At 42.2% G+C, this 10,590-nt stretch overlaps 3 protein-coding genes across 3 annotated transcripts; 1 reads left to right on the top strand and 2 right to left on the bottom strand.

Moving 5' to 3' along the window:
* Positions 1-802: 802 nt before the first annotated feature.
* On the bottom strand, positions 803-1,741 carry LOC149203772 (uncharacterized). Its single transcript, XM_089400246.1, has 3 exons — positions 1,403-1,741; positions 1,207-1,269; positions 803-1,111 (listed from the first exon to the last, which is right to left on the bottom strand). Exons 1-3 carry the CDS (start codon positions 1,652-1,654, stop codon positions 1,025-1,027), a joined length of 402 nt encoding a protein of 133 aa, XP_089256372.1. The 5' UTR covers positions 1,655-1,741; the 3' UTR covers positions 803-1,024.
* Positions 1,742-2,178: 437 nt separating this feature from the next.
* LOC149203771 (uncharacterized) lies at positions 2,179-6,657 on the top strand. The gene is made up of 4 exons (XM_089401979.1): positions 2,179-4,140; positions 4,516-4,971; positions 5,065-6,101; positions 6,633-6,657. The coding sequence occupies exons 1-4, from the start codon at positions 2,179-2,181 to the stop codon at positions 6,655-6,657; spliced, it is 3,480 nt and encodes a 1,159-aa protein (XP_089258105.1).
* Positions 6,658-8,504: 1,847 nt separating this feature from the next.
* On the bottom strand, positions 8,505-9,430 carry LOC149203770 (uncharacterized). The gene is made up of 3 exons (XM_089400245.1): positions 9,092-9,430; positions 8,896-8,958; positions 8,505-8,800 (listed from the first exon to the last, which is right to left on the bottom strand). The coding sequence occupies exons 1-3, from the start codon at positions 9,341-9,343 to the stop codon at positions 8,714-8,716; spliced, it is 402 nt and encodes a 133-aa protein (XP_089256371.1). The 5' UTR covers positions 9,344-9,430; the 3' UTR covers positions 8,505-8,713.
* Between the last annotated feature and the right edge of the window lie 1,160 nt (positions 9,431-10,590).

The following is a 10,590-nucleotide window of genomic DNA, read 5'->3' as shown; positions in this document are numbered from 1 at the left end:
GTGTACATTTAATCAACAGAGTAATTAAAGAGAGACAGAACTATAAGGATGGAAATTATGAATGCGTCCAAACCAGTTAAACAGTATTTGTGATAATATATTAGTTTATACAGAATAGCATTTCATACATTAGTTACTTCCAGTTATGTGTGTAAGTATTTCGGGCGAGTGAAGAACGGAAGTAAAGAAACATTTATATCAAACCCTAGTTGCTGAAATGAACATTTATATCAATCCCTAGTTGCAGAAAGAAATGAAGAAATATCAATGCATTCGAGAAGTAAATCTCATGTCGAAAGACAGATACCAGAAACCCAATAAACGCATAAACCAGACATATGAGTACACATATGGTGAGACTGTGCGCGGAAAGGGATAGGCTACACCTTCATGGAATGAAGGTAAGTCTATCCTCTCGCTGTAGGCCGAAAGCATTGCCATAGAAAACAATACAGTAGAGAAATCATAGGTTTTCTTAACTCGGAGGAACCTTAAACCAGAGCGTATTAAATCTGTGAAGCAAACGAACAATGATATAACCACAGTACATATAAGAGCTCATTACCAGCTTGATAATCTACATGGCACGGAATAGAAATAGCCTAGCAGTAACAGAGACTAATCAGAGGCATATATTTATTCTATAAGAACAGATTAGATATGAAACCCTTAACCGTGACCAGACACATCAAATGTCGCAGCGAGGCTATGAATAGTCGCTGATTAACATAATAGCAATTATGTGAATATTAATAACAGAAAACAAACCGATATCATTCTCTAGTGACGGAGTTGAGACATTAAAATAAAACAGAACTTCCATTATAAAACTCAGTCCGAAACAGGGATCTTTGGAAACCCAGTCCGCCATGATAACCACATCTTTAAATACGATGAATAAAGTTGGGTTTATACAACTGTGTAACTTGTTCGTAAACAACAAAGCACCGAATCAACCTAGGTATGATTAAGCTTCAGAATACATAGTTTGGAACAGAGCTTAACAGTAAAAAGAATCTAAGTATCAAAGCCATAACCTAGGTACAGCAGAAAACGACCATTCCAGAAAGGCCGTCAAACATAGCCGCATAAGGATGGGTCCAGGAGCCACCTGTGACACAGGTAGAAGTAGGCTGCCTCAGCCATAACATAACCCTGAAACGCACTATACAGACAGAAGAAAACTCGGGGAGTTAAGGGGCATACCTGAAACAGACTTGCGTAATCCTTCAGCAGTTGATGCATGCGAGCTGTAGTGTAAGAGAAAACCTAGCAAACGTTCAAAATGAACCATGTCGGATTATTATTCATCCAGTGGGATATAAACGAGAAATATTAGCACTGAAACAAGTCGAAGTGAAGCATTACCAGCAAATAAATGAGTTAGGGAGGCGTGATAAACCTGGAGAAGGCAGAGGAGTGACGATCCGGTGCAGAACGAAGGGGCCTGGATGTTGCAGCGTAACCAGCGGAGGAGGTCAATGAATAACGAATGAACAAATGATCCATGAAATGAAACCCTGGCACTTTTATACACCCGATGAAACCCTAAGTGAAGCCAGACCGTCCGATGGTGTCGAGTGATCTCCATCGTCAATTGTGGGCGGGAAGCTGTGCACAAAACCCGGGGTTGGTCAACCCTCCCAGACCACATGGCCTTCACGTGATAAGGAGCCACCTGGTCTAGATTGTGGTGAGCTGGCGCAATGCTCTGCCAAATGGCAGTAAACTCAAATGAATGCCGTCCTTTCGTAATTGCTGTATCATTATATAAGGTTAACAAAGGTTTTGGGCAGCGTGCGGTCGAACTTTATTAACCGGAGTATATCCTTGGTACCAAATAAGGAACATTCGACCCTTATTACTTACGCTAACCTCCTTGTGGATATGTGTTAGATGGACTATGACAAGTGCATGTTAACTAGGAGATTACAAATATAAGGTTAACCGTGTAATAACCATACCATAATTTTTTTTTTATGACTGTAATTTTGGTTTTGGAAAGGGAGTGTGACAATGTGGTATCAGAGCCAAGTTCCAAAGCTGAGACCTCTGGAACAACAATGGGAACAGCAGAACAGTTATGTTATACATGTATACAGTACAATGTTATTAATCATGTTTTTGTGTAACCAGGAGCATATTGAGACATTCAACAGCTGACAGTTATACAGTAAGATGGAGGATATGCCGGGAGCTGGCAGCACCCCAGCAGATAATGCAGGAATGTGGGTTCAGCTTGGTGCTGAGACACACAGTACTAATCAAGCAATACTTCAAACAGTTCAGGAACTGAAAGGTGAGATGGCACGCTTACGGGAAGACAATGCACGATTAACCATGGAACAAGAACGAATATTGAAGAGCTTATCTGAAAAACAAAATCCACCCTTACCCAGTCCTAGTGCAGAGCAACGAAGGGGCACTGAGGAACGGAACTACGCTCCTGAGTTTTCAGAAGAACATGAAGATCATTCTGACAATGTACAAGAGCAGCAGGCTACCAAGAGACAGAAAACGGAATTGCAGGGTGAATTTCGTAAAATCAAGCCCCCGCTTTTCGATGGGGAGCAGGAGGAAGCGGCGGAAGCATGGCTGATCAATATTAATAAATATTTCCAATTGTATGAATATGACCAAAATCTGAAGGCCCGTTTGGCCATTTTCCAGTTGCAGGGCAAAGCCACCTTGTGGTGGGAAGAAATTAAAATCGTGAAAGGTGTAACTGAGCAGAGTATAACCTGGGAAAAATTCCAGAAATATTTCAAGGAGAGGTATTTAACTGAGCGCTTTTATGATGAGAAGGCGCGAGAATTTCATGATTTACGACTAGGACAACAATCCATGGATGAATTCATAAATCGCTTTACTTCACTATTGCGTTATGTGCCCTACATAAAAGAGGAGAAGGCCAAGGTGCAGAGGTTTGTGAGTAGTCTGCCAGCTTATATAAGAGAACGAATTGAGTTTGATAACCCCCGAACCATGGATGAGGCAATCAGGAAAGCCAGAATTTGCTACCAGCAGAACAAACAAAAGGGAGAAAATCCAGGCAGGAAATGGAATGAGAGAAAAGGTAGCAGAAATGTCGGAAGCAACAAGGGCAGCCGCGGAAATGGTGGCAAAGGGGTTGGAAAAGGGCAGTTGAATAGAAGCACAAGTAAGGGTATTTTCCGTTCTAAGCCAAACGAGAGTAGGATGAGTGAGCTCCCTGCTAAATCAGAGGTGGAAGGAACCAGACCTCCAGTTCAATGTTGGGTATGCGAGGGGCCGCACTATGCTAGGAACTGTCCACAGCGAAAAAGAACAGATCAGATATCCCAAGTCCATGAAGCTTCCACTGTAGGGGATGTGGCACGCAGCGTACCGAGGATCAATGCGGCATTGGAGGACCGACAGGCAGAATATCAACCTTCCATGGTGGAATTTGAAGGTAAGATTTCAACCCTTGCTGTAGCTGTGCTTATTGATCCAGGAGCTACTCTAAGTTATGTTAGTCCAAAAATAGTGGAATATTGTAAGTTACCATCAGAAAAATTTAAAAACCCATGGCTAGTCCAGCTAGCTACGGGAGCAAAAAGGCGAGTTCTAGCGAAAGTTAATAATTGCGCTTTCAGTATAGCTGGACAGCCTGTGACAGCAGACTTGAATGTACTTCCATTGGGATCCTATGACATTCTGATTGGCATGGATTGGCTGGAAAAGCACTGGTCATTAGTAAATTGCAAGACCAAGACCATATACTATAAAGATGATATGGACCAGCAGCAGGAATTACAAGGAATTAAGCATCCTGTTCAGATCCGACCTATCACTGCAACCCAGCTGGCCAAATGTGTGAGAAAGAAATGCCAGATTTACGCTGTACAAGTTGGTTATGTGAACCAGAAAGATAAGATGTCTGCAATAAATGACATACCGGTGGTGCAGGAGTTCACAGATGTTTTTCCTGAAGATATTCCGGGTCTGCCCCCAAGGAGGGACATAGATTTCACTATTGAGTTGATACCAGGGGCAGCCCCAGTATCAAGGGCACCATATCGGATGAGCATTCCGGAGTTAACGGAATTAAAGATGCAGCTCCAGGAATTGCTGGATAAACAGTACATTCGACCTAGTGTGTCACCTTGGGGGGCTCCAGTATTATTTGTGAAGAAGAAGGATGGGACCCTTCGCATGTGCATAGATTACCGACAGCTGAACAAGCTCACGGTCAAAAACAAGTACCCCCTACCCAGAATAGACGAACTCTTTGATCAGGTGAAAGGAGCAAAGTTGTTCTCCAAAATCGATCTGCGATCTGGTTATCATCAGATCAGGATCAAGGATGAGGACATTGCCAAAACTGCATTCCGAACACGCTACGGGCACTACGAATTCGTAGTGCTACCCTTCGGTTTAACCAATGCACCCGCTACTTTTATGTGTATGATGAATAGCGTGTTCCACCAGTTTTTGGACAAGTTTGTGCTGATATTTATCGACGACATATTGATATATTCTCGTTCTCAGCAGGAACATGAGGAACACCTTAGATTGGTGTTGCAGACCCTTCGAGAGCATCAGCTTTATGCTAAATTTAGCAAATGTGATTTCTTTAAAGAGGAAATTCAGTATTTGGGTCATGTAATTACAAATGAGGGAATTGCGGTTGACCCTGAGAAGATTAAATCGATTATGGAGTGGCCTACGCCCAAGGATGTTTCAGACATCAGATCTTTCATGGGGCTAGCTGGCTATTACAGAAGATTTGTGGAGGGCTTTTCAAGAATAGCCTACCCCATTACCTCATTGCAAAAGAAAGGAAGGGCATTTAAGTGGACAGCAGAGTGCCAGCAAAGCTTTGACCGCTTGAAGCACTTACTCACCACCGCCCCCATCTTGAGAATCGCGGATCCTAATAAGGAATACGTGGTATGCACTGATGCAAGCAAAGAGGGCGTGGGGGGAGTATTAATGCAGGAAGGTAAGGTAATTGCATATGAATCAAGGAAGTTGAAGGAACACGAGCAGAGATACTCTGCCTACGATTTGGAATTAACTGCCGTAATTCATGCACTTAAGATGTGGCGACATTACCTACTCGGAAAGAAATTTCTGTTATTGACTGACCATCATAGCTTAACGCATTACTTCAATCAACCCACTTTGAATGCGAGACAAGGTCGTTGGGCAGATTTTCTTAGTGGTTTTGATTTTGATATAAAACATCTAAAGGGCAAGGAAAATCGAGTGGCAGATGCCTTAAGTCGGAAAGTTCATTGTTTGTGTGAACTTTCAGCCAGCCGGTGGCGGAGTTCGTTAATAGAACAAATAAAAATAGCAGCGGACAGCGATTCAGCATATCAGCAGCTGAAGCAGCAGATACAGCAGTCTGACCATGGACAGTTACAGCAAGAGTACACATTGGATAATGTTGGATTGCTGTATTTCAACAAGAAAATGTATGTACCTAATTCCGATGATCTTAAGAAGTTGATCCTGGACGAATTTCACACCAGTCATTATGCTGGACATCCAGGATATCAAAAGATGATTACAGCACTCAGGAAAGAGTATTACTGGCCAAGGATGAAGAGGCAAGTGGTGGAATACTTGGCAAAATGCCTGGAATGTCAACAAATCAAGGCAGAGCACCAACATCCAGCGGGACTGTTACAGCCTTTGCCTATCCCGGAATGGAAATGGGAAACCATTTCCATGGATTTTATAACCGGGTTACCGCGGACAAGAAAGGGTAATGATTCTATTATGGTCATAGTTGATAAACTAAGTAAGGCAGCACACTTTATACCTGTGCAGTCGACCTACAAGGCAGTACAAATTGCACACCTCTTTATGCAAAATGTGTTCCGCTTGCATGGAATGCCAAAGGTAATCATATCGGATCGTGATGTGAAGTTCACATCTATTTTCTGGAAAACATTGTTCGCTGAGTTGGGTACCCAGCTGAATTTCAGCACAGCTTACCACCCGCAAACTGATGGCCAAACGGAACGGGTCAACCAGGTATTGGAGGATATGTTAAGGGCAAACGTGATGCTCAAGCCTAATCAGTGGGAGGAGTATTTGCATTTAGTGGAATTTGCCTATAATAATGGGTATCATACCTCCACCCAGTTAAGTCCCTTTGAGGTGTTGTATGGGCGGAAGTGCCGCACACCCTCAAGTTGGGGTGGGTTAGAGGATAAATTGAGTTTGGGTCCGGAAATGTTACAAGACATGGAAGAGATGGTGAAGAAAGTGCGAGCGAACTTAAAGATTGCACAAGACAGACAGAAAAGTTTCGCAGATAGGAAAAGAAGATTTGCAGAACATAACGTGGGCGACCATGTGTTTGTAAGGATTCAAACTAGAAGGAGCACACTGCAGTGGAGTGGGTGCGCCAAGCTGGCTCCCCGATATGTTGGACCCTTTCAGATTCTAGCTAGGGTGGGGCCGGTGGCTTACCAACTTGCTTTACCCAGTCACATTAAGATTCACAATGTGTTTCATGTTTCTGTCCTAAAGAAGTATGTGTATGACCCCAGACATGTCATCCAATGGCAAGATGTACGGGTAAGAATTACCTCAATTGGCTTAATTATACAACCAAGCTTAATGAAAATTGACTAAGTGCTGGTTGTTTGCAGGTCGAACCGGAAGGCGGGGTCCTAATCGAACCACAGAGCATTCTCGACCGGAGAGAAGTGCGGCTGCGGAAACGGGTTATTACCCAAATTAAGGTACTGTGGCAGCATTACAGCCCTGAAGAGGCTACATGGGAAGATGAGGAACTTTTCAGAAAAGCTTATCCTAATTTTTTTAGTAAGAATGGACATCGGGACGACGTCCAATCCCAGGGGGGGCAGATGTAATAACCCTGGTAACTTGTAATTTCCGGTAAATGCTGCAGTAAAAACAATTTGGGTGATAACTTGTTTTGTTAAAAGACATTATTGTTTGTTAAAAGAAATGAAATGAATTATTTTTACACATGTGTGGAATGAAATGCTGGCAGCCTCTAAAAGAGGCTTTTCTATTAAAAGAAATGAATCAGTTAAGAAACTGAAAAAGAAAGACAACTGCCTCTCACCCTGAAGAGGGTTGGGGAAGGAGACCTCTGGGCTGTTTGGGAACAGGCAGAGGTGAGATTCCAGAGAGAGGAGTTGCAGAGCGAAAGTAAAACGGGTTATGTCTGGTTGTGATCAGATAACTCAGCACCGTGGTGCTTAAGTCTTGTTGAGGGCTGCAGGCCTGCAAGACGGCTAGGGGGGAGAATCCAGCGTAGTGGATCTCAAGGTTGGGCGGTTAAGAGTGAAAACTCTCAGGTGACTACAGAAAACAGTATATACCCCTGCAATCGAGTACCAGGTACGCATCTTAGACTTTAAGTTCAGAAAGGTTCTAGTATTGAAGTACTTAGTATATCTTTACTAAAGAGTTACCGTATAGAAGCTTAGTGAGATTGTTATTATTAAACAAATAGAATGAAACCATGTCTCAGACATTCAGGTGAAATATTTAACAAAATAACACAGGAAATCTGTATAACAGAAAGGCTAATTTCCTCGATAGTTTAACCAGGAAGATATTAGCCTTGCTTGTAAAGGTCTGAGTAGATAAGGGCCGAGTGGGCTGTTAACCAAGGGCATAGGCAATCCGACACCGAAGTGTCTGATAACTCTTAGCCGATGAGATAACCTTGTGGTGTACATTTAATCAACAGAGTAATTAAAGAGAGACAGAACTATAAGGATGGAAATTATGAATGCGTCCAAACCAGTTAAACAGTATTTGTGATAATATATTAGTTTATACAGAATAGCATTTCATACATTAGTTACTTCCAGTTATGTGTGTAAGTATTTCGGGCGAGTGAAGAACGGAAGTAAAGAAACATTTATATCAAACCCTAGTTGCTGAAATGAACATTTATATCAATCCCTAGTTGCAGAAAGAAATGAAGAAATATCAATGCATTCGAGAAGTAAATCTCATGTCGAAAGACAGATACCAGAAACCCAATAAACGCATAAACCAGACATATGAGTACACATATGGTGAGACTGTGCGCGGAAAGGGATAGGCTACACCTTCATGGAATGAAGGTAAGTCTATCCTCTCGCTGTAGGCCGAAAGCATTGCAATAGAAAACAATACAGTAGAGAAATCATAGGTTTTCTTAACTCGGAGGAACCTTAAACCAGAGCGTATTAAATCTGTGAAGCAAACGAACAATGATATAACCACAGTACATATAAGAGCTCATTACCAGCTTGATAATCTACATGGCACGGAATAGAAATAGCATAGCAGTAACAGAGACTAATCAGAGGCATATATTTATTCTATAAGAACAGATTAGATATGAAACCCTTAACCGTGACCAGACACATCAAATGTCGCAGCGAGGCTATGAATAGTCGCTGATTAACATAATAGCAATTATGTGAATATTAATAACAGAAAACAAACCGATATCATTCTCTAGTGACGGAGTTGAGACATTAAAATAAAACAGAACTTCCATTATAAAACTCAGTCCGAAACAGGGATCTTTGGAAACCCAGTCCGCCATGATAACCACATCTTTAAATACGATGAATAAAGTTGGGTTTATACAACTGTGTAACTTGTTCGTAAACAACAAAGCACCGAATCAACCTAGGTATGATTAAGCTTCAGAATACATAGTTTGGAACAGAGCTTAACAGTAAAAAGAATCTAAGTATCAAAGCCATAACCTAGGTACAGCAGAAAACGACCATTCCAGAAAGGCCGTCAAACATAGCCGCATAAGGATGGGTCCAGGAGCCACCTGTGACACAGGTAGAAGTAGGCTGCCTCAGCCATAACATAACCCTGAAACGCACTATACAGACAGAAGAAAACTCGGGGAGTTAAGGGGCATACCTGAAACAGACTTGCGTAATCCTTCAGCAGTTGATGCATGCGAGCTGTAGTGTAAGAGAAAACCTAGCAAACGTTCAAAATGAACCATGTCGGATTATTATTCATCCAGTGGGATATAAACGAGAAATATTAGCACTGAAACAAGTCGAAGTGAAGCATTACCAGCAAATAAATGAGTTAGGGAGGCGTGATAAACCTGGAGAAGGCAGAGGAGTGACGATCCGGTGCAGAACGAAGGGGCCTGGATGTTGCAGCGTAACCAGCGGAGGAGGTCAATGAATAACGAATGAACAAATGATCCATGAAATGAAACCCTGGCACTTTTATACACCCGATGAAACCCTAAGTGAAGCCAGACCGTCCGATGGTGTCGAGTGATCTCCATCGTCAATTGTGGGCGGGAAGCTGTGCACAAAACCCGGGGTTGGTCAACCCTCCCAGACCACATGGCCTTCACGTGATAAGGAGCCACCTGGTCTAGATTGTGGTGAGCTGGCGCAATGCTCTGCCAAATGGCAGTAAACTCAAATGAATGCCGTCCTTTCGTAATTGCTGTATCATTATATAAGGTTAACAAAGGTTTTGGGCAGCGTGCGGTCGAACTTTATTAACCGGAGTATATCCTTGGTACCAAATAAGGAACATTCGACCCTTATTACTTACGCTAACCTCCTTGTGGATATGTGTTAGATGGACTATGACAAGTGCATGTTAACTAGGAGATTACAAATATAAGGTTAACCGTGTAATAACCATACCATAATTTTTTTTTTATGACTGTAATTTTGGTTTTGGAAAGGGAGTGTGACACCAAACAATCCTTCAATCAATCATTCCCTCGATAGATTCACCTGGATCCCAATTCCTCCTAAGTACTTGGAATTGTGGGTTACGATACCATCTCAACCCTCCATCACTGCCCGTGCTTAAGCACCCAAACTACAATATTCCCTTGGCTAAGAGTATCCCATCAATAGAGTTCCAACTCATAATCTCTTGCCAATCCATCTCGTGCGGAGGATAGAAAGCATGAATGCCTCCCCATGGGATAAGTCTACCATGCTGATGCTGCCTGATGCTCAACTCCATCATCCAACATGGTCCATTTGGAGAATTCTGCCCTGCTCTCCCCAATGCATAAAGGCTAGTTGGTAGTGCTGCAAGCTTTATCTATGTACTCCTGTAGAGCACTGCTTTGGAACTCCCAACTTGATTCGGATTTAAACATGAATGTAACAAATTACAGAGATAACCATAAACACAAAGATGCAGTAGAAATAATACTTCAATTCATTAATGTAAAATATTGAGATATGCTTACAAACAGAAAATGGAAATAAACAGCTAAGGCGATGATAGTTTATCTCTGAGAAGAGATGTGGTGGCTACATGCCTCTGAACTGTGTTACAATGAGGCTTGAAGGCCTATTTATTATTGAGAAACAATGTAAAACCCTTCATATCAAAAAACCTAACCTTAGAAGAAGAAATGCCAAATTGTGGGCCTCGTTTGGGTAAATTGGTACATCAATTTCCCCGGGTCGTAACTTTGGCATACGATCTCTATTTGACGCGTATAATAGCTCGTTAGAAAGATCTATCCGAGCACTACAACTTTTGGAAGAGTAACATCCATCCATGGACCTATGTTGCTCCCATATTTCCAAAAAAAGCGTCATTTAGGGCCTCAAAACG

Source organism: Pinus tabuliformis, chromosome 2_1 (genome assembly GCF_031772625.1).
Source record: "Pinus tabuliformis cultivar Carrire ecotype Pingquan chromosome 2_1, CPIR1, whole genome shotgun sequence".
NCBI lineage: Eukaryota > Viridiplantae > Streptophyta > Pinopsida > Pinales > Pinaceae > Pinus > Pinus tabuliformis.
This window is presented reverse-complemented; position numbering and strand designations above follow the sequence as displayed.

Bases quoted from the DNA above. Each gene is read 5' to 3' on its own strand.
- LOC149203771 (XM_089401979.1), top strand. From the start codon at position 2,179: ATGGAGGATATGCCGGGAGCTGGCAGCACCCCAGCAGATAATGCAGGA. The intron at 4,141-4,515 runs GTATTATTTGTG...CGTTCTCAGCAG, and splicing joins TGTCACCTTGGGGGGCTCCA to GAACATGAGGAACACCTTAG. The intron at 4,972-5,064 runs GTAATTGCATAT...CATGCACTTAAG, and splicing joins TATTAATGCAGGAAGGTAAG to ATGTGGCGACATTACCTACT.
- LOC149203770 (XM_089400245.1), bottom strand. From the start codon at position 9,343: ATGTGGTCTGGGAGGGTTGACCAACCCCGGGTTTTGTGCACAGCTTCC. The intron at 8,959-9,091 runs GTTTATCACGCC...AACGTTTGCTAG, and splicing joins CACTCCTCTGCCTTCTCCAG to GTTTTCTCTTACACTACAGC. The intron at 8,801-8,895 runs GTATGCCCCTTA...CCTGTGTCACAG, and splicing joins ATTACGCAAGTCTGTTTCAG to GTGGCTCCTGGACCCATCCT.
- LOC149203772 (XM_089400246.1), bottom strand. From the start codon at position 1,654: ATGTGGTCTGGGAGGGTTGACCAACCCCGGGTTTTGTGCACAGCTTCC. The intron at 1,270-1,402 runs GTTTATCACGCC...AACGTTTGCTAG, and splicing joins CACTCCTCTGCCTTCTCCAG to GTTTTCTCTTACACTACAGC. The intron at 1,112-1,206 runs GTATGCCCCTTA...CCTGTGTCACAG, and splicing joins ATTACGCAAGTCTGTTTCAG to GTGGCTCCTGGACCCATCCT.